The 22,311-nt window shown below is 37.4% G+C and overlaps 3 protein-coding genes and 1 pseudogene across 8 annotated transcripts; 3 read left to right on the top strand and 1 right to left on the bottom strand.

The window, feature by feature from the left end:
• Nucleotides 1-3,528: 3,528 nt before the first annotated feature.
• On the top strand, nucleotides 3,529-21,425 carry LOC148736713 (adhesion G protein-coupled receptor L4-like). Of its 6 annotated transcripts, none has more exons than XM_088749605.1 (19): nucleotides 3,532-3,771; nucleotides 8,583-8,615; nucleotides 9,038-9,343; nucleotides 10,435-10,487; nucleotides 10,716-10,914; nucleotides 11,269-11,370; nucleotides 11,765-11,852; nucleotides 11,922-12,012; nucleotides 16,283-16,332; nucleotides 16,546-16,675; nucleotides 16,839-16,954; nucleotides 17,381-17,483; nucleotides 17,776-17,848; nucleotides 18,553-18,634; nucleotides 19,121-19,187; nucleotides 19,812-19,894; nucleotides 20,175-20,295; nucleotides 20,810-20,851; nucleotides 20,943-21,425. In XM_088749605.1, the coding sequence occupies exons 1-19, from the start codon at nucleotides 3,723-3,725 to the stop codon at nucleotides 21,000-21,002; spliced, it is 1,848 nt and encodes a 615-aa protein (XP_088605731.1). In that variant the 5' UTR covers nucleotides 3,532-3,722; the 3' UTR covers nucleotides 21,003-21,425. The 6 variants fall into 6 exon arrangements, 4 of the variants coding, with proteins under 4 accessions (XP_088605729.1, XP_088605731.1, XP_088605728.1 ...); XM_088749602.1 differs by having other exon boundaries at nucleotides 17,776-17,926; XM_088749606.1 differs by lacking the exon at nucleotides 3,532-3,771 and adding an exon at nucleotides 6,509-6,653 and having other exon boundaries at nucleotides 17,776-17,926.
• On the top strand, nucleotides 4,146-6,661 carry LOC111346599 (uncharacterized; annotated as a pseudogene).
• On the top strand, nucleotides 12,492-13,647 carry LOC148736715 (uncharacterized). Its single transcript, XM_088749607.1, has 3 exons — nucleotides 12,492-12,750; nucleotides 12,842-13,064; nucleotides 13,142-13,647. The coding sequence occupies exons 1-3, from the start codon at nucleotides 12,535-12,537 to the stop codon at nucleotides 13,450-13,452; spliced, it is 750 nt and encodes a 249-aa protein (XP_088605733.1). The 5' UTR covers nucleotides 12,492-12,534; the 3' UTR covers nucleotides 13,453-13,647.
• LOC148736714 (uncharacterized) lies at nucleotides 13,656-15,340 on the bottom strand. Its single transcript, XM_088747689.1, has 3 exons — nucleotides 15,076-15,340; nucleotides 14,700-14,965; nucleotides 13,656-14,504 (listed from the first exon to the last, which is right to left on the bottom strand). The coding sequence occupies exons 1-3, from the start codon at nucleotides 15,248-15,250 to the stop codon at nucleotides 13,656-13,658; spliced, it is 1,290 nt and encodes a 429-aa protein (XP_088603815.1). The 5' UTR covers nucleotides 15,251-15,340.
• Nucleotides 21,426-22,311: the final 886 nt, after the last annotated feature.

Below are 22,311 nucleotides of genomic sequence, written 5' to 3'. Positions count from 1 at the left end.
CCTTCTGATAAGATGAGCGTCAGAAATACTTAAAAGCGTCTCCATATCTAAGGATAACTCAGATTCACTTTTAGACACCAGACCCACCCTTGAATGAATGTAAGTCTTTATTTAAAGAGGGTAGCCCTTAATAGCCGGAGGCTAATAAACTTGTGGCCCTCACAGATTACACAACTATATGGAATCAGATAAATACGTAAGCTAAAATATGTAAACATTTAAAATAAGCATTTAAAATAAGACAATTCCGAAAAGACTATCTCAGACGTCCTTTCGCACTTCTCTTTTTTATCTTCAAAGCCTCATCTCTGCAATGATAACGGAGTCATCGTGAATCGGTTAAGTATGACGGATAGGGTTGTATTCTGAAAAATAACCCTTAGGCGAGCGAACGATCGGAGACAGAAAGAGAGAAAAGAAGATTTTTGGCTAAGCTGTTAGGACACAACTCTACATTCGCTGCGAAAAATAAGGTGTAATGCTCTTGGTTGCTACCATACGATAAAAGCGACGTCTTCGGCTTTTTTTTTTATTTGTGCATCTATTTGTTTATTTGTTTATTTATAAACTGATAAAGTTAAATCTCTAGTGTTTTCTTTTTTGAGGAAATCTCTGTTTTCTTCTTTCACAGCTTGAGAAACAGTGAGGTACATGTAAATTTTGATTTTTCGTGATATATATCCAGAAAAACTGGTAGCAAAGATGGGTACCTCTAGTTTCCTTATACTTCCCTTCTAGATAAAAGGGCCTTTCAAAAGGAGAGTCTTTTAATCCAGGTTCATCGAAATAGAAGGCATACAAATATGTTTCTGAAAGTAGAATTACCCAATCGAAACTTGCAAACGCGAAGCAAAATAAAGACAAAATGAAAGTATACAAAGCCCAAAGAAACCAAAATATCGAACACTTACAAACAATCTGAGGGTTCCTTTCAAAATAACTGAAAAATGCTCGTCGAAATCGATAGGATGAAAACGATTCACATTCACAATCTTCAGAAAAAAATCCTCATACACATGACCGAACAAGATCACTCGCTCGACCTGGTAACAACTAGGAGTTGTGTCATGTTAAAATCATGAAATGTCCGTTCGGAACTTACGCATTAAACCATATGCATGGGCAAGCTGACAGCACAAAGAAGTCTCAGACCCGTTAGAGTCACGCTAACGCTGGGATTCCTTAGGAGGATCGAGAGTACACTTTCAACTCATATCTTCCCTTCCTGGGCGAAAAACTCGACTGTGGTAACCGTCATTTTGAGAATTTCTCAGTTTGACACTCAATTTTATGCGGGTATATGAGAAGCATAAGAAAGATTATTGATGGGTTTCGAAATGGGCAGACTTAGGAGTCTGGCCTTAAGCGTGAATCCTATTAAAGATGGCGGACCGACTGTTAAATATTCAGATCAGTTGAAGAGGACTCTTGTGAGCAGAAGGCTAAAATCTGTCTCCTGGAATCAAAATATCATGCATTTTAGTACAATCCCTTTGTATTACCTTGTGCACAGTTTATCCACCGGTTTTTTTAACTACTGGTAATTCTGATTCCGTTGTCGGCGATCTCTTTGAGTCCGCCGAATGGTCTTCTTTGGAGGAACTTCGTCTTACTCAATTTTTTTTTCTTTTTTTTTCGTAAAGGAGAGTTGATTTTATACTCAGTAATTTTTTTGTAAAACCATGTTTGTAAAGTTAAAGGATATCCTGAAAGATCAATTCGCACTACGTTTCGATTTCCACCGGTACCAAGCTTGTTAGCATGCGGTATATTATTGCAAAGTTACCAACTGATCCCTTTCGGGACAGACAGGTAATGCGGATTTTTTCTTCGAAACACGCGGATGCATTACTTCGTTACCTATACTACGTTGGGGACGAAAAGTAATTTAAATTCACTGGCCAATATTGTTTAAGCGCCATGAGATCAGGATGGCACTGAAAAAATACACAGCTGGCGATATCTGGCGGCAAATGAAAATTTACCTTCTGCATTGACGAAACATGGCTTGAAGAAAAACTATCATCTCAAGGTTGGGTGTGCATATATCCTAAGCTTTAAATTACGAAAAACCTTTCTTATACGTTGGCAGTTGGTGCAGTTTAGTTCATGACAGTCATTTCAGGTGAGGGGGATATCACTCTTTCATTTGACTTATTTAATTACTTAATTCAAGCCCATAGCTAACAGTCTATTGACAAGAAGCTGCTCCTTTAGGTTAAAAACCCCCTCAAAACCACAAAAAAAAATTAATAAACGTATAAAATGGATGACCTGTGGCATTAAACATGCGTATTTCCAGCAGTTTTTCTTGGAGAACAAGTTTACTTTTTTCCGTACATATTCCCTAGGTGTAAAAAGGCAGTATTTTTAGAACGATTTCACTAAAAAATAAAAGTCAGCAGACTGAATCGGGTTATTACTACCTTTGGGATAAAAGAAATGTGTAACACCGATCTCTGTTGTAGGTACTTGAACGTAAGGGTATACGACATGGCAAATATTGCACAAAACTCAATGACATCAATCTCTGAGTAAGATAAGTGTTATTCTTCACAAGAATTTCCATCTACATGACAATGTATATGACCTTTTGCGAAACAGCTACTAAACGGATCGCATTGTATTTTCGTCATAATAGCTCGAACTCTTTTCAAGCTGGAGGCACCGCTTAAAGCGGTCCAAAAGAGAAGAATCAGATGAATTAGACAATAAGAATAAAGCTTTAACACGATGCATCTTTTTGATCTGTAATTATATATGGCAGACCCCGTTATATGTGGCAGACCCTTGCCATTTAAGTTGACCTTTATTTTACCTCTGCGGCAAAGGCACAAAGTACCTTATTTCAACGGGTAACTGTCTAAGACTTGAACATAACAACATAACAATTAATTTAGGATTACATCGCGTTGCGGCGTAAGAAGTTGCCGGAGTTGCATAATTTTTCATTATTTCACGTAGAGGGGAGGGGGGAGTTGCCATCAAGCTGTATTTTGAGCTTTTCGATTTTTCGGAGAAAGCAAAGCACGATGTATTATTATGGTTTTTAGGAGTAGTCTATAGAAATTTTTAGTCAAATTAATATTATAAACATAAGTTTCCTTGTTACGATTATAATCATTATTATTTATTCGATTCTATAATTTTTAATATTTTTAATAAGCATTTTCTCGATAGCTATCTATAGCAAAGTTTAATATTATTTGATTTTGAAATAAAAATTTAGTTGACTTGAGAGGCTTGTAGAAAAGTAAGCCCTAACTGAAAATAACAAAACAATGCAGCAAAGAAAAACCTGAAGGATTCTGGTAGTTGTAGTCATATGCTGCTATCTTGCAGATGACACAATACGACTGTTACCCCTCAGGCGGCTTTTTTTTTCTTTGAACCATCTAGCTTGCACGAGACTATATCCCTAAGTCTTTCTGCTCTTAAACTCTTAAACAAAAACTCATTAATAAGTCAATGGGTCACTAATGACAAACTGTATTTAAAATATTAAGTAATGCATTACGTGCTAAATTGTAGAGCAGGTGATAACCAGTAATATAACTGGGATGACATATGGATAAAAACACACTGGATGAATCATTAGCTCCTCGAGTGAATATATATATATATCTTCGTCATATTTGATTCATTGGGAGTGGATCAATTGAGAGGAGTTTCATCTATTGATAGAGTCTTTTCATCGAGTGCAAACAGGAGGGATAATCAAAATGCTATCTGGTTTGGCGAGCACATTTCAGGCTGCGACGTTCATTCTAGGTGAGTAACGTCATACGCTGATCAAAATTATCACTAGAGGCAACTTGCCTTGTCATTAGAACGTCAAAGAAAAACCCCAAAAAGGTCTTTACTTTCTTAATACCTTTGTCAAATTTTGTCACTTACCGACAGAAACCGTATTCTAATTTCAATTAAAGTCTCTTTAACTAAAAAAATTAAATATATACAGATATACTAGGAAAACTATGTTTTTATGGGTCAGTAATTCCCTTAAGGATCAATTAATGACGAAAGGCACCGTCAAAATATTTTAAAAAGCGATGGCAGTTTTTTTTTGCGATCATGATCAAAGCGGAAATGCTATCAAAACGGAACTTGCAGCAGTTTATCAAAACACCCCTTCAAACAAAAAAGTTAAAATGTGTTTTAGTTTTGCGACTTATTTCTAATTGAATAATGATTGGCCTATACCAGAATTTTTATAAAAGGATACAACGCCATCTTAATATTGCTTCAAAGTGTATTCAGATAATCGCCTTTTTCGCTCCGATTTCCTTCGATTTGAAACACGCGCTTCCATATTTGATAGAAACAAGAAAATCAACATGCAACTTATTTGAAGAAAAAATAACTCGTTCGCTTATTAGAATAACAATACACTGAAAAATAGCGCTACGAACTGCATCAAACCAGATGTTTAGGGTCGAGCTTCAAAACGTCAACTAAAAAATTTAAAAATTAAAAGAAAAAGGTAGGGGCTAACGGTGCTTTAAGTCAAAAGAATTTCCTCATGATTATTACGAAAAAAGTGATAGAAAAAAGATCCTATTTCGGATGCCAATAAAAGCGACGAATAAGCTTTTTGCTCTAGATCAATGCACTATTTACATACGTCATCCTTCGCAATTTTAAATTTGATTCAATAAGATAAGGTACATCTTGAATGTGAATATTAAAAGATTGAAACTTGCACAAACTATACCATTAGCGCGTCAGCTTTTTTTCACGTGATCAATTTAATGCTACATTTTTTAACAGAAAAGTTCAGTTAAAAAAAATGTATAGATATAAAGCTAAGAATCATAATTGTAGGATATATGCTAGAAAGCGGAAGTCTCCGTCGATATATTTTCGGGTATTGAATTTATTCTCAGGAGTAAAAGAGCCCATGGCGTCGCGCACTATTTCTAAAAATAGATTTCGTCTTATGAGACCCCCGCGGACTCAGACAAACATTGCGATCCGCCATAAGCGAATGTATGCCGGTTGGCGACAGTATGTGAACAAAAATTGTTAAAAATCGAGCAAATCGTGGTCTGTACTTCCTCGGAGGAAGAAAAATGGTTGGTACCAAGGATTGCCGTTGGGGTAATTGCAAAACCGACTCAAGGTACCCGGAGAAATAGCCAAAATCACTCAAAGAGTTGGAGGAGTCCCGAAAGAAAGCTTTCATCCCATTTCCTAAACCGACTCAAAATATCGAGAGGTGCAGAAGATGGTTAGTGGCTTGTTCGAGGGAATTCTCTAACGAAAATAATATCTCAAGAAATACGAACATTTGTGCCCTTCATTAACCCGGCGAAAAAGGCCCCACAGAGGAACATCCCGATCCTCTAAAGGGAAATCTAAAGCCAGCAGAAGCCAGTCGTGCACGTGCTCGAAAGCGAAAGGCACCAAAACCAAGATCAGAGCCAGTAAGAAAGAAAGAATTGCTTCTTGAGGATAAGTGTGAAAAGTAATTAGACGTTTCTTTGCCGATCGACGAACTAGAGGAAACTAGGTATTCTATCACGCCTGTAACCGATTCAACAGTAGTAACTGAAGATAATGTCTGTGTTCACGTGTATGAAAACCCTGTGACTGGAAGTTTGGTCGCTGATCAAGGCTCACAGACTGCATGTTCTGGGTACATTCTTTCTGCCAAGGTTGACACAATGATTTTGAAGAACGAAGTCGCCCTGAAGAGACCACATTATCAGGCTCCCAAGATCGTAAGTAGTCTGTCTTACGAAGACATTGTGAAAAATTTATCCCTCATGAAACATTTCGTTGGCCTCACATCTTCACAGTTTGAAGCTCTCCATATTTTCCCTGACCATGTTTCTTCGTTAAATAAGTCTGTAAGGCTTCCTCTGCGATGGAAAAAGCAAACACGGGTCCAAATTGTCAGCTTTCAACAAGAGAGCAACTATTTACGTGCCTAGTGAGACTGAGGAGAGGTTTTTCTCTCAGGAATTTGGCAGTTCTTCTCAGCACTCCGGACAGGGATATAGAGCAAACCCAGCTGCGAAAGATATTCACCACTTACACTCAGCTGATGTATAAAACATTTAGAGACATGCACAGTTATATGTCTCTGCAGAGATCACAACTCAGGAAGTTCCTGCCTAAGGTTTTCAAAATTAGGAAGAACATAAGGTGTGCTGTAGACTGTACAGAATTTCCAGTTGAATGTTCCAGAAACTTTGCCAGGCAAGGTAACACCTTCTCTTCGTACAAACACACCAACATATTCAAATGTCTCATCGCAGTGACCCCAGATGGTGGTGCCTGCTTTCTGTCTGATTTGTTTGAAGGGGATATTGATGATGTCCAAATCTTCAAGGAAGAGTGGTATCACGAGGTACCTGAAACCTAATGACTTAGCGTTGGCTGACCGTGGTTTCACAGTGCGTGAGCTCCTGAATCCTGTACAAGTGGAACTGAAAATCCGTCCATTTTTGAAAGGGAGGAAAAGTCTCAGTGTTGCAGAAAAACTGGAAACCCGTCGGATTGCCAAAGCTAGAATTCATGTGGAACGATTTAATCAGCGCCTTAAGGAGTTCAAACTTGTAGGCAGGAAAATTCCTTTGAATTCGGCCCCTCTTGCTACCCAGATGGTATTAGTTGCTGCCGCCTAGTTAACTTTCAGGAAACCCTTTGTAAGTAAACTCTTACACCGAATTAGGGAGGTTTCGCACTCAATCAAATTTGCACTCCACATTTTGAGTGCACTCCAAGATTTAGGATATAAGGACAAATCTTGCGTCGTGTCTGAAGAAAAAAGAAATAGTCAATCTTTTCATTCTCTGGTAGTTCAGGATATGTTTTTATTACATAAAGATACTTAGAGGGGGAAGTGAACTCAATCAAACCTAGGGGTGAAATCGATTTAACTCAGAAAACTTTGGTAAGAGCTCATTCCAAATCGGGTGGGAGCAAAGCCTGCCATTAACATTATTTCAGGTTAGTAGATGTAACACTGATAAAGGTTTTAACTCAACTACTTCCTTATAGGACCCTGTAATTAACAGGCATTGATTACTGTATGTATATTCCCAACCCAATGTATATTTCACTTTTCAGAGAGAAAAAATAGTTTAACCTTGCTCTTTATCAGTTTTATATTGGGGGTATGCTCAGCTCTCTACAATGTCTCAATAACACCTGAACAATGACATCTAATTCTGAAAAATGTTGGGATGGGGCTGTAAGAAGCTGTGTGCTAACTGAAGTCTTGCGGTGGTTCACTTCTGCTGTTAGGTTTATTTTGTATACCACAATCATCAAATTAATTGAGTCCGACTTAACGAGAACGCATTCTATCCGTATTGCTTCTTTCTGAATACGGTGGAATTTCAGGGTTTGGGTGTCATCTTGGACTCGCTTACCGCTAGCCTCTATTTCATGCGAAAACTTTGAGTCCCGCGTGCTTTTTAGATGAAGCCCTGCGATTTGACTCTATTAATCTGGATACCATGGGACAATATGCAGATAAATTGTAACTATTTAACCATATGAAATGAGTTACCAGTCGTGGATAGTGACTGTAAAAATAAGTATCTAGAAATTCTTGGAATGCCGAGTCATGCTCACTGACGTACATAAACTTTCCATGGAGCTTTCTGGAACAGTTGTATCAAATTATGTAGCTACGATATAATACTACCAAACTAGTTGTGTCATAAGCTTCTGGAATTTTCTGAAATATTTTGTAAAGATATATTAGGACTCAGTCGTGTAGCAGGAGTTGTTTGCCTTTGTCGGGAGTGACCGACTGTTTGGAATGCTATACCAAGAGAGAGCTATTATAGAAGATCTTTCATTTTAAGGAAATTTGCAGACAACTGTATGTGAATAAAGGCTGATAGTTTCGAAAAAAACTGTTTGGGGCTGCGTCGGTGGAAGTAAGGAGATAATTTGGATATATCAACAAAGTTGAAATGGTAAATTGGCCACCACAATGATTACAAAAGCTGACGTTTCGAGCGTTAGCCCTTCGTCGGAGTGATTAGAGGAATTGTGGGTTGTGTGTGCTTTTATAGGCCGAAAATGGAGCTACGTTATTGGTGGGACCATGGCACACACAACCCACACATTCCTCTATTCGCTCCGACGAAGGGCTAACGCTCGAAACGTCAGCTTTTGTAATCGTTACGGTGGCCAATTTACCATTTCAACTTTGTTGATATATCCAAACTGTATGTGAATGTGTGTCAGTAGTCAGCTAAGTATAAAGTGTAGTAGGCATAAGTAACTTTAATTAGGATAGCTGCTGTAATGCGTTTTGGAGTAGCTCCATGGTAATAGTGTTCCAAGTCTTTTAAAAGAGTAGTTGAGTTCGTGGAAGTAGCATTTCTCTGTCGGTTTGAATTAAACTGTAACATAGTACAAATTGGAACTGTGCGTTTCACAACCATTGAATATTCGTGGGCTTAACTACACCCTGGAGTTTTGTAACGCCGCGACAAAATTCCCACTCTTAAGCTACATCGATGGTTATATAGTTAACAATAATTATTGCTTTAGTTGTTATTAGAATTATTTTCTTTTAAAGACACAGTTCCTTTCTCCTTATTTTTAACCCGCAGTTGTGCAAAGCTGCTTGACAAGAGCGGAACAAAGTAAGTAATTTATTATCAGCTAACTTAGCAAAGTTAAAACAAGATGAATGAATAGAAAAAAACCTCTAGATAATTAATACAGTTCCTATATGAGAATGATCCCCAGAAATTTGATTTTGCTCAAACTATGCAATGCACTGATGTGTAATGAATTCTCACGCTTCCAACTTTTATCCATCAAGAAACGAATCCAGACAGTCATGCAATGACAATGAGCGTCAATGGTAACTTTTCAATAAAAAAAAAAAACAGAATTATATTTACGTATCCTCTTTTACTAAAAATACAATGCAATTGAAAAACAATTTTTTTCTTATATTCTCAAAATTGATTAAAGTTCTATTACTATTCATTTCATGCTACTTTGTCTGAGAGATGATTGATTATCTGTTTTCTTTTGCGCAATTTTTGTTGTACTGCAGATGACAAGTGTGCAACTGCCCCATCATTGAATCAAAGTGAATGTAATGGATTGAGCTTTGGAGGATTTCCCATGAAAACATGGCGCAAGATAAAATGCCGTCCGTCTTCCTCCAGCGGTAGCAGAGGCTTATGGTGCGATGGAATTAACTCCTTTTTTTGTGGAGGAGGGACAGGGAATCCGTCTTGCTTTGAAGTGTTTAAATATTCTTCAAATCAAATCTATAACCCGAGCAGCACCGAGAATTCAATCTTTGAAGTAGAACACTGCAAATGTTTCCAAATTGTCATTGGAGTGAAATACCCAAGTACGTTTATTTACAAAAGAAAAAATCTCTGTATTTTTCTTTTGACTTTTCTGCTCTTCCTCTTCCTCTTGTAACAGTTGTTACTATATTGTTGTGTTCTTTTCATTATTATGATTATCGCAGTATACACTTCTGAATGCTTCAGATTACAAATAAAATTGATATAGGGTGCCAAAGGCGTAGCCTATTCAATGTTCACTACTACATAGATAAAGCTAAACTTAAAAAAAAACTGATTTCCTAAAAGGAAATAAATGTTCCCTCAACCTATTAAAACTATGCTTGAACCTAATGTCGTTTAAGGAACTTAGTCCGATAGGACCTTACAGGTCCAGACGCAAATAAACCAAAGAAATTCTAAAATGTTATACGCATAGACCCTAAAATGGAGATAAATGCTCTAAAAACTGTACTTAAAACTGACGTCGTTGGAAAAACTTAGTCCGATAGGACCTTGAAAGTCCTGGCAATTTTAAGGGAGCTAGAGACTACAGCTTTCTGAATGTTCCATAGCACTGAGTGACATCGGCCACTTCCAACCAGTTGGCGTATGCTTTCCTGGACCCCTCAGGAGCTCCCTCCAAGTGCGTCTATTAAGATGCTATGCTGCTCAATCTTGTACTCTGGGTATCTCCTTCTTAATTCGTACCGCAGTGGGGCGTACTTGTTCGTCTTCTCAGCACATTTGATCTCTCTTTTACTGACCCATGGACAGCTCATTTCAAGTAACACGACTTTCTTCCTTTCCTTGTCTATAACCGTACAGTCTATCCTGATTTTTCCCACCTCCGCGTGTTCTGCATATATTGTTATTATTATGCAGTAAAAACGTCTGTATGCCATATACAATAACACATTATAGCACATTATAACTGTTCAGCGATGCTAGTAGTGTACCGCGTTTTTGCAACATGTTATTATTCGAAAGAAGCCATGAAGACTGCGAACTATTCTATGGTCCAGTGTCTCTGTGCAATTTCCGCTGAACTGGGTAGACTTGGGGAAACCTCTGATATATAATAGGCATATTACTTACAGTCAAACTTTTCGTATGATATAATTGTAATTTTATATTCTTGGCTTTTATTTAGATTGCAGCTGGTCCATCAGTCCAAGAGATGATCCAACTACAATTAGTATTGAGGTAAGATTTTCATTTTTAGTCAATAGTCAATATATTTACTTCAATCTGATAATGACGTCCGCAAAGGTTGTCGAAACGTCATTCACCACCATCGACAACTCTCCTTCTCAGGGCTACACTCACCCGGACAATCGGGTAATGTTGTTTCGATCACTCTCTGAAAAGATAACTTACATGTAGCATTAGTCACTTTTCAAAACTCATTTAATCGCACCTCTTCTCCTCAAGGATGCAAAAAAACATTTTGGAGCTTCAATCTCAAGTATATGGGGCAGCAGTTCACAAGAGTTCTTACAGTCATCAAAGGATCAAAAATTGGGCGATACCATTTTTGCTGCGTTTATTTTTCAAGACTTTTTGTTAAGCTTTGGAAGAAATCAGCTGGTGGCGACACGTCCCGAATCAACTCACGTCGATGAAGATCTGAGTGGGTGCAGTATAGTCTTTCTTCGCTTTTTTGGAAAAGAGCTTTATCCTGTATAAGTTCTGGCGAGCATTACGTGTACACTGATTTAGAGCCAGCATGGCTATTCTTTGTACATCAACTAAAGAAAAATTTAACTTTTTTTCGTTTGCAAGATCGAAAGCATTGACTGTTATTTTCAGTTGTAGAATCCGGGAAATTATCGGCTTGCAAAGTCATAAATTTGGGAAGGTACGACTGGATAAAATTTAGCTGTGTAGGTCGTCGCGTATTCTTGGTACACATATGCAGTTGTACTGTTTAGACGGGTGAAAATGTATGTCGATACTCCTCCACTTTTTATTTTTATCAATCTAGATTTTCAAGTCAGATATGTCCTCGTGAAAGGAAATGACTTTTTGTTTAATGGAAGCAATGGGGAGAACTTTATCAACATTTCCCAAGCTAATATGGATCCATGTAAGTACCTTTATTTGTTTTGAATATTTGCTTTCAAGACAATTGTCCTCCATTTCCTGGCCAATTCGTCAGTGTATCTGTTCTCCAAATTTGCAATTAATATGCAGGTAGTTTACACTTAATACAGTGAGTTTTTCTTTTTCTTTTTCCCTCCTTAGTCTGAATCGGTTTTCGTTTTGGAATTTCTCGACTCTCTCTTTATTGTAGGGCGTCACAATATGAAGAAACTTTATGCTTTTTCAATAGTACTAGATATTGTACTTTTCCATTAATCACCTGCCTGTAATGACACCAAGGCCCTGATTATTTATGAGTGATAATCGTATTTCCAAAAACTAAAACTCAAAATTTTGGAAACCAAAACCAATGCAGTTCTCGTTTCCTTGTTAAACAGACACGGTAGTACTTGGAGTGGCATATAACAAGCTATATGACTTTATATCAAACTACTCAGCTGAAACTGAGGAGGATAAAGAAACAAGGTACGTGTATTTGGTTTGAATAGCTGAGGATGGACTGGTTTTGCGATGATATAATTTGTTTTATTTCAGGATACTTGACAGTATAATTATGTCCGCCGTGATTGACCCTCAGCCTAAACTTCTGACAGAAAATGTCACATTGGTTTTTAAGAACATGAAGGTATCTATGTCGATCTTTCGTTGTGTGCGCACTTTTTTTTTAATTTAGTTGGATTTTGCTTGTTTTTTTGTTTGTTTTAAAAAAGGGGGACACCAACAGTTTATTCATCCTTCTTGTGAGCGAACATTATGTCGCCTTTTACCCCAATTCAAATTGAGATTTGATAACCAGCCCATAATTTTAAGATTTTCCAAGACCTGAAATGTAAATCAGCATTGCATCCCATTAGGCACTGCGACATTTACAAATTTTGTCATCTTAAACCTCTCACAAAGGGGGAGAGTCTCAGATACCGGGGGGCTTTCCACAATTTCACATCCGAGACTTTTCTGAATTAGAATTATTAAAAACGAAACATCTGGCGAAAACAAATTCGCTCTTTCTGAATAACAAACTAAAACTTCATTAATAGAGAAGTTCCAGAAACCTTCATGTCGAGGGTTACTACATGATCTAATTTGGAGGGTTACACTGATATCCTATTCGCCTTTGTCACGGTATCGCCATCTTGAAAATGACGTAATGCTTTTTGGCATGAAAACGAGGTCACGCGTGGTTCTTGACACACTGAACACTCGAGCGATCATGCCGAACAAAGATCACTGTTGTGTTCCTAAGTGCAATAACAATAGATCAAAAGTGCAGTCTAATATAACCTTTCATCAATTCCCGAAAGACAAAGACTTAAGAAGACAGTGGATTATAAAAATTAAGCGTGATGTCGGCCGGTCCTTCAAGGTAAATGGCCTTTTATATATCATAGTTCAGTTTAGCGTCGTTTCAGCGTTGTTTATATAGCAAACCTTATATTTTTTCCGATATCTTTCAGATAACCAACAGTACAAGAGTTTGCTCTGATCATTTTAAACCCACAGATATAAAAAAAACGCTAACAGGAAAAAGTGTACTCGTTAATGGTGCTGTACCATCCGTTTTTGAATGGACAACTTTATCAAAGAAACGAAAGTCACCAACGAAACGCGAATGCACAACACGTACTAACACAACCGAGATTGATGTCGTGGATAATATACAGCCAATCTCCTCTACAGGTATTTATTTTTTATGAAATCGTACTTTAGGCCCGCCCTAAATATTTCTAAACATGTTATTTTCTACATTCCCACAGTCGAAATTGGGCCCATCGAAGATTCAAGCGTAGACGAAAATGTCATCGATACTAGCAGCCACATGGAGGACTCCACCGTAACTACTGACACCACAATCATAACACCTACTGTCAACCTACATGATTATTTATTTACTGAACCCGAAAAGCCTGTAGAAGAGCTACTTGAGGCAGCGCAAGCTCGTATCGAACAATCGTATCGTATGTACATGGCATATTGGTTAGGCATTAAAATAAACAGTAAAATCAGTAAAAATTATATTGTTAGTACTATTTTTGTTTTACAGATTCAATGCAAGCTTTCAAACTAGCTTTTTGGAAAAAAAATTATGAATTTAATAACTTTACATTTATTCACAAATTTCATTATTGCCAAATATTATAAAAATGCCCTTTTGGGGTTTAAATACAAAACCTGTTGAAGTCATTCATGTATTTTTATTTATCATGTTTGTACAGAATGTTCTGTTTAATAACAGTAAAAAACTATGAAATGGCTTGAAATACACCCAACTTAGTCACAGTATTTGAATGCATGATAAACAATGAGAGAGCACTTTATTTCTATCAGGCCCCATGGATGTTGTTCAGTGTCGTCAAACACTCTTCTGTCTGGGCTACAGCCTAGGTGTGGGAGACATGGGTTTATAAGAAAACCTACTAGGTGAGTGTCTCTGCCAAACTGTGTTTTGTACATATCAGCAGCTACCCCCTCATTTTGTATCCCATATTTCATGGCTGCAGTTTGGATTACTTTTCCCTTTAGTAAACGCGTAGAAAGGATTTCATGGTCTTTTCTTCTTGAGCATATATCCTTGAAATTTGAAGCTGTAAGCCAAAACTTCCTTAGTTCATGCCATGCTGTTGTAGTTGACTGTTCCCTTGTCTCCATTTCAAAGTCAATAGACTGTTGACCTGATATTGCAAGGGAGCTGAAGAAAAGGTCTTGTTTTTCATTGAGCACTGTATTTGGATAGCTTAAAGATGGAAAGTTGAATGCAGGTAGCTGTATGTTAATATTGCTCTTAACTTTCAATGGCTGTTGATAGCTTATGACACAGCCTTTTGGCACCTTTCCAAAGGCCGAGTCTACTAAAATTGGAGGCTCACTTTGTTCATCTTCCCATATTCTCATAAATCCAGGTTGATTGTTGAGATTTTCAAACTGTGGCGACAGCACACTAGTCAAGTCAAGGCTACTTAATGATTGCTGGAAGGGTTTGTAGATCGTGCTTGCCACACCACACACCTTTCTCTTCTTTTTAGGTTCATGCAATTTATCTTTTGGCTTTGACTTTTGTATAATCAAATCTGTCACTGGCCTTGCTTTAATGCCCTCTTTACGACTGGGGATATGCCATCTCTGCAAAAAAATAATATACAAATATACTATATGAATTCAAAATTGCTTATTGTGTTATGTTTAAAAACAGCAGTGTGATTAAAAGGAGTTTTTAAGGAAAAATATTGCTAAGATACAGTCAAATCTCTATACATTAATGACTGTTTTTTCTTATTGTTTATCATCAAATCTATTATTATTATTATTAAATTTTACCTGTGCCTTTGATGTTTTAGAAACCATTGGCGGGACACTTTTTAAGCCTAATAGCTGGAAATGGGCAAGAGTATAGAGCAATCCAAGAACATGATGGCAAAGACCTTGTCCAGCAGCACAACTACACATATACTTGTTGATGCTAGCCTCAATAGAGGAGCTCTCGAACACAACAGACAACTTGTGAGGATCTTCGTTCTTTTTCATACTTCTGAAGCATTTAGCCCGAGCCACTACTCCTGAATCCTCTTCCTTGCAAAGTTTTACTGTTAAAAACCGAGAAAAAAGAGTTAAAACTCAAAACACTGAGCACAGAAACAAAATATTGGAAAGACAGTCAAACAAAGAAAGCTACCACGAGGTCAACGAGGCTCACCTTCAATATCGTGAATATATTCTTCGTGAAAGAATTTATATCCTCTTGTTACAGTGGCTTTGATCGGTAGGTTCTTCTCAGCAAAATCCTCAACAAAAGAGTTTGTAACTTTGGGTATTTTTGTTATATTTTTGTGCCAAAATTCGAGTTCAACGCTATCGCTACTAGTCGCCATTTTGTTTGTGAACTTACCACGCGTGGCCTCGACCTCATGTAAAATATTCAATGACGTAATCCAAGATGGCGGGCCGTGACAAAGGCGAATAACTATGACGTCTTTACTAGTCTGCCACTAGTAAGGCATCACTAAGGCGAGCACTGAAGCCCTGATATATTATTCCTTCAATCATAACCATTATAACCTCCTCAAATGTGTTTTGTGCATTAGCTGCTTTATTCTGTAGAGTTGTAATCGGACAGTTTAATCGAACAGTTGGATATAATCGGACACTTTTAATCAGACGGTTAAAGCAGCCAATCATACCAAGTCCACTCAACTAAATTTATGCATTAGTTAATTAATTAATTAATTAGCAACCATCACAACTGGGAAACTTCCAAAATGGAGGAATTAGGTAGTTGGGACCTTGTCTCTATTTTTCCCTACTGTATTTCTTTTTCTTTCTGGAAAATTATAATGGTTATGATTAAGAGCCACTGACCATAAATATCGAGAATCCGCCGACAGTTGCAAGATGCCTTAATTCATTTGATTTTTCCTAAAGGACGACCCTTTTGATGAAACGTTCTCAAAAATTATATCAAAAAGTTCCATCCCGCTCTTCTTATCCGGTAAATCGAGAGTTCAAAATACGCCTGAATAGCTGTCCTCCCCCCGTCCCACTCGCAAATCAATGAAAAACTATGCAGATTCAGCAACTTCGTACACCACAACGCGATGTAGTCCCGCTTTTAAATTTCCTTTTGTGTGCTAGCATATGGTTCTTTTATCCCTTTGAAAATATAAGTTTCTTGTTATTTTGTTACGTTTAAGTCTGAATAGTGACCCGTTGAAATAAAGTAACCAAATTTTGCAACTGTCGGCGGATTCTCGATATCTATGGTCAGTGGCTCTTAATTGGTAACAGAACGGTCTGTAGTCATACTCGTAATTAACAAACCGACTTGTTGACTACAGACCAAGTTGGACTCCACACGGTCCTATCACCGTCATGAATCACCATAATTGATTATTTTTTTCTCCTAGGTGAATCGTAAAAAAAGAATATGTGTATTCTGGAACTTCTCTGAAGACAAGTAAGTACCATAGTTACAAAACTGTTATTAACGTGAATTGTTACAGCTGTCATAGGAGCCAAAACTATCTGAATGGAAGCTTAAAGTATCAGAAAGCCCGTTTGAGAAATAAGTGGAATGAGTTGAACACTTTTCCATTATAGGGGGAAAGGGTTTGCAATAGAATAAGTGATTTTGAATCCTGTCTGTCCTTGTCTCTTCCTTTTTTTACAGCTGTGGGAGTTGGTCAAGTGAGGGATGTCAAACAAACATGATATCAGATAGACAAACGGAATGCGTTTGCAATCACTTGACCCACTTCGCTGTGCTCATGGACTTAAACGACAATGGTGCTAACGGAAAGGTGAATATACATACATATATTTTTTTTCCAAAAAATAAAATCATATAAATCTCAAAAGCCACATAAGGTTATAACAGGTATTGCAATTGCCTATATTTATTGTAATAGACAACATTTTCTTTGATCCAAATCAAATTATTATCGATATCACTTTTTCAATCAGGATGAAACTCGTTCGTCAGATGAACATGACAAAATACTGACAATCCTCACTCAAGTAGGGATGGCGTTATCTCTCACTGGAGTCGTACTCACAGTTATCAGCTATATTCAGCTCACGTAAGTAAATTCAATAAACACGCAGTGATATCTAACTGAATTCTGGGAGGTTATCGCCGTTTCTCAAGTTATCAGACTAGTTCCTTGGCGCGTCTGGAAAAGAAATTGGACCTTCTGAGATTGATTTTCTTTGAAAAAAATTCGCCAAGGAGTTAAAATAGCTTCAAACAAATTGTTAGTAAAAGAAAAACCTTCTCGTAAATATTCTTGTATACAGCCGTTATTTACCAAATAATTTATTTAAAAAAAAAAGGATAGTCTCAGCACATATATGTCTTTTTTTTGCTTGATTATTTACCGTTGTATTTCTGATGGTTTCCTTCCCAATTCATTCGCCTAAGTTTTGCATTTGTCTTGCCGCTTAATCAATCTCATTAAGTCGCTATTTAACGACTTGTTTGTTTTTATTTATTCTGTGCCCTTCAGAGACAGACATTCACCTTTGTGTCACATTCGGGTTAGTCTGACCTCCTGCATTGGAGCAGGACATATCATATTTTTTGCTGGAATAGATGCCACAGAAAACAAGGTGACCTGTTAAACTCTTCCTTCTTGTTGCTTATTTAGTTGTTCTTGTGCTTGTTTGTTTGTTTTTCTCTTTGGTTCAGCTTCTTATTATTTTGACTGATTGATTTCAGACTGAGTGATCGATCGAGTAATTCTCTTTTCCAGTTTGTTTGTCTGTTTGCATGTTTTCTATTTTGTAGTTTTCATTTGTTTGTTCTGTTTTGTTGCGGTTCTCTTTTTTTAATTCGTGTTCGGATTATTACCTCGAAAAATGGCAAATTATTACATTTTTATGGATTATCTATTCCCTGCAGGCTGGTTGTGTAGCTGGAGCAGCTCTTTTGCAGTATTTCCTGATGGTCTCCTGTTGCTGGATGCTTGTCGAGGGTATTTATATCTACTTATTTGTTGTAAAGGTGTACAACATCACCGATAAAATTTATCTTTGTCATGGCTTTTGCTGGGGTAAGGTGCACTACCAGTCACAGATGGGATTGGACCTATAAAATTAATGTACTTAGCAGGATATCTTGATTCTGATTGGCTTAAAACCAATGCAGAAGTAGGTATTAGAGTTAAAATAGAGGTTATAAGCGTGAAAAGATAGTTGCCATGAAAACATTGAGAGAACTCTAAATTTGAACAGACTTTCATGTAATGGCGATATCTTTTACGTCTTCAAATGAATACGCGCGCTGTTTGAAAATCATTGGATCGTCTTGATTGGTAACTAAAGAGGGCGTATCGTATTTTTGGAGCTGGTTAGACTTGGTTTTATGCAGAATGTCACCGGCGTTGATCTTAATGGCCAAAAAACGAAGCAATTTTGTAATTAGATGCGTTTTAGTAACGTTATACCCACAAACAAAAGGTTTCGAGGATGAACAATATAAAAATCACATTGAAACTTCATATTTTCGCAGATAACAAAGAGGCGTCGGTTTATTCAAATCCTCAACTTGTACAGTCATTGGCTGAGGCGGATGTAATAGCCCTAGATCTCGGTTATTCTTGCTGTCTTGTCCTACATAAACCAGTAGCTTTTAATTACTGATCTAAAATGGCGTTTTCTATTGTTTGTTTTGCTTCAGGACTTCCTACTATCATAGTTACTGCATCTCTAGGTATTGCCGCAGGAAAAGATGGAATAGAAACTTATGTCACCGATAAAAAGTGAAGTTTGAATGTTTTCTAATTTTATCAACCGTTTAAAAAGTAGAGAGGGCCTGGAAATGTGAACCTGAAAAAGACAAGGGGCGAGGGTGTCAATTTCCCCTTTACCTGCCTCCTGATATTGGTAAATCGTTATCAAGGACTCAGGGAAGACAAGAACGGGTACTAAATTTTACGAAACTTGATACCAGCAGCCCCCCCTCCCCGGCCTTCTAAAATGGCCTTTACCTCACCCTTTTCACTAGGTACCTCCTTCTTTCAAACTGTGGATCAGTCTCTTCGTGTGCTAGACCAGGAAGCTATTTAAGTTATCATCCAGAATGATGTTTTTCGTAATTTTGCAAAGTAATATAAAGGCATCGTGCTGCCCCATCCTTTGGGTTTTGATTTCACATTCTGACATGAAATATCCCCTAATTCTTTTATTTAAACGGACAAAACGAAATTGAAAGCTAGACCTGTGCACTTTATTGTTTTGATTATAAGATGCTGGATGTCCTCCTCTAACAATATCATCTGGATATTTGTTTCCTTTGTTGGACTAATCACAATTGTAAGTTGCCATAGATTGAATTTTCTCAATGAATATGGGCTCAGTCATCTAGATACAGTTGTTTCAAAATTGATTTTAACAGTATTTTGACAACCATAAATTTTCTTAATGGGTCTTTGAAAGTCCTCTTCCCAAAACGTATGGCAGAAGCTAGAGAGAAAAAAATATCGATCGTTATTTTTTTTTCTCTTTTCTTACTTTGGTCACAATGAATATATGAAGTTCATATATTTGAACTGCGGTTGTAGATACGCATGGTGCACGATCCTCGCAGTAGAAAGCGCTATTTATGTAATAGCGAGAATCAGACCTGAAAAAAATCAGGCCTGTACGGTATTCGAACCACTGACCTGTATATGAACTTCATATATTCATTGTATCTGATTTATCATCACGGGTTTATTACGAATCAACTTAATGGCCTACTCCCAGTTGGCTTGTTAGCTCAATTGGTAGAGCACTGCACTAGTATCGCAGAGGTCAGCGGTTCGAATCCCGTACAGGCCTGATTTTTTTCAGGTCTGATTTTCGCTATTACATAAATAGCGCTTTCTACTGCGAGGATCGTGCATCATACGTACTTTTCTTACTTTATTTTTATTTTTTCCTTTTAAATCCCTGAAGATTAACATGGTAATCCTTGTGCGAGTTATCAAGGAAATGACAACAATCCAACAGGTGAAGGATAACCAGACTGAACAGATCAGGTGGGATGATAAGAGATGTTTCTCCCTGTAATGTCTTTATAAAGCTAATTATTTTAGAGGAGAGGTAAGACTTCAAATAGTCTCGCATAATACCTTGTCGTTTATAAATTGCGTTTTCGATGGACAGCCTTCAAACTGCTTCTTATGTCACCCCCACCATTATGTCCAGTGTATTTATAACTTTCAGTTTAAACTTAGATTGTCAGTCTTCCATTATTTCCGCTGAAGGGGAAAAAGATAAGAATTCAGATGAAAGCCTATGTCATTTGGTCTATTACAGGCTGGGCATCCGTGCATGCGTCGTGTTAGCTCCGTTGCTGGGTGTTACATGGCTGATTGGCTTCCTTTTGCCACTACACATCGCCTTCTCCTACATTTTTGTAATCCTTAACTCTACTCAGGTAAAGTGCTGTTAAGCTTTAAGGCAGTTTGCTTTTCACTGGATAAAATAAGGGCGTACTAAGATGAGCTTCAGAAATACTTAAAGTGTCTCCATATCTAAGGATGACGCAGATTCTCTTTTGGACACCAGACCCACCATTCCATTCTGAAAAGATTATCTAAGACGTCCTTTCGCACTTTTATTTTTATCTCCAAAGCCTTACCTCTGCTAAACATTAATAATGGGGTCACAATGAATCTATTAAATCTGAAGGATAGAGATATATTCTGAAAAATAACTCTTAGGCGAGTGAACGATAGAAGACATTTAAGAAACAATAGAAGAGCTCTGGCTGAGTTGTTAGGACACAGCCCTACATTCGTGACAAAAAAAAGTGTAATGCTTTTGGTTGCTACCATACGATAAAAGGACCAAGCCGATTTAAGCTTTTTTGTTATTTTTGCATCTATTTGTTTATTTGTATATTTATAAACTGATCAATTTAAATCTCCACTTTTTTTTTTTTTCTGAAGGGACTCTCTATTTTCTTCTTTCACTGCCTGAGAAATAGTGAGGTATATATGAGTTTTGAATCTTCGTGATCTATATCCAGAAAAACCGGTAACAAAGATGGGTACCTCTAATTTCCTTATACCTCTTTTCTAGATAAAAGGGAGTTTTAAAAGAAGATTCCAAGAATATCAACCCAAGTGCATTAAATCATAGGCAAGCTGACAACACAAAGAACTCTCAGACCCCTCAGAGTCACGCTAACGCTGGGATTCCTCAGGAGGATCGAGAGTAGACTTTGAACTTATATCTTCCCCTAGAATTGAGCGAATACTGTATGCATTTATTACCAGTTTCACTTATGTTGCTTAGACTATAGCTTATGAGCTCTATAGCAAATTGAAACATTTTTCTCCAGCTGCTGGGTAACCTCCTTAACTACGGATTTAGGTTATATGATCAGGTGGAATCATTTCTTATAATCAAATTGCCAGAGAAGACCGCTTTAAAATATATCATGATGAATCATTTAATATGTAATCAGTCAGTATCCGAATGAATTAATTTTTGCACTATTGATATTGATAATTAGAAAAAAGCTTGTAGTATACTTCAAATAAAGACATAATGGAAACTTTATTAGACTACAACACTTCATAGCCGATGAAGGGAACATTATTCAAACCAACCAGAACGCGACAGTTACTACGCGATACCGCGTGGTATTATGGTAGCTATTCCATTATGATGAGGTCGCACAATCTATCTAAACCAAGATAGACTTGAAAATTTAATCTCAATATACCCTAGTTAAAATTTGCGAAGTGCACGCCCCCTTTCCACCTCTTTACCATTTACCACAGGTGCCAAAGAGAAAGCTGGTTCATCATTATCGTTCTCGTCTTCACCATTTTCATTCCTGTCACTGTTTGATCAAACTCGATGCTTTGCTAAAAGTTAGCGACCGCTCGGAATGCAAGCGTATATGTAATTTCCACTTTCGAGAGCCTTGCTACTACTCTAAGAGTTGGTGAATTTGAAAAATAAAAGGAAAGATCATTTAAATCCATCCTTACTGTTTTTCTGTTCCCTTGTCTCCACCCTTCCTCTGGTGTTCTCTCCCCTGCCAACCCTTACACCTTTACCACACTTTGATTATAGCTATATTTGACAGCGTAAGCAAAGCTAGTAAAAAATTTCTTCTCATGGACAAAACTTTCAACCGTGTAAACCACCATTTGAGAATTGCTCATAAACGATAACGCATCTTTTTGTTCACGGATATGAGACGCATAGGAAAGAGCAATGATGGGATGCGAATTACAGAGCAGCCTTAGAACTCTGGAGCGAGCATGGGTCTTATTAAAGATGGCGGACCCTTTCCTAAATATGTCGGATCTATTGGGGAGGACTCTTGTGGGTTGACGGCTTACATCTACCTTTGAAATAAAATGATAATGGATTTTAGTACATGTAAAATCACTGTATATTCTAGTTACATTGCTCTCAGTTGATCCACGGGTTC

This window comes from Stylophora pistillata, chromosome 2 (assembly GCF_964205215.1).
Source record: "Stylophora pistillata chromosome 2, jaStyPist1.2, whole genome shotgun sequence".
In the NCBI taxonomy this organism is placed as follows: Eukaryota; Metazoa; Cnidaria; class Anthozoa; order Scleractinia; family Pocilloporidae; genus Stylophora; species Stylophora pistillata.
The sequence above is the reverse complement of the archived record's forward strand: the minus strand, read 5'-3'. Positions and strand labels throughout refer to the sequence as shown.

Excerpts from the sequence above, each read along its gene's own strand:
- LOC148736713 (XM_088749602.1), top strand. The coding sequence starts at position 3,723 with ATGCTATCTGGTTTGGCGAGCACATTTCAGGCTGCGACGTTCATTCTA. Across the intron at positions 11,371-11,764 it reads CCAAGCTAATATGGATCCAT|ACACGGTAGTACTTGGAGTG; the intron begins GTAAGTACCTTT and ends CTTGTTAAACAG. Across the intron at positions 19,188-19,811 it reads TTGTTGGACTAATCACAATT|ATTAACATGGTAATCCTTGT; the intron begins GTAAGTTGCCAT and ends AAATCCCTGAAG.
- LOC148736715 (XM_088749607.1), top strand. The coding sequence starts at position 12,535 with ATGCTTTTTGGCATGAAAACGAGGTCACGCGTGGTTCTTGACACACTG. Across the intron at positions 12,751-12,841 it reads ATGTCGGCCGGTCCTTCAAG|ATAACCAACAGTACAAGAGT; the intron begins GTAAATGGCCTT and ends GATATCTTTCAG. Across the intron at positions 13,065-13,141 it reads ACAGCCAATCTCCTCTACAG|TCGAAATTGGGCCCATCGAA; the intron begins GTATTTATTTTT and ends ACATTCCCACAG.
- LOC148736714 (XM_088747689.1), bottom strand. The coding sequence starts at position 15,250 with ATGGCGACTAGTAGCGATAGCGTTGAACTCGAATTTTGGCACAAAAAT. Across the intron at positions 14,966-15,075 it reads ATATATTCACGATATTGAAG|TAAAACTTTGCAAGGAAGAG; the intron begins GTGAGCCTCGTT and ends GGTTTTTAACAG. Across the intron at positions 14,505-14,699 it reads CTAAAACATCAAAGGCACAG|AGATGGCATATCCCCAGTCG; the intron begins GTAAAATTTAAT and ends ATTTTTTTGCAG.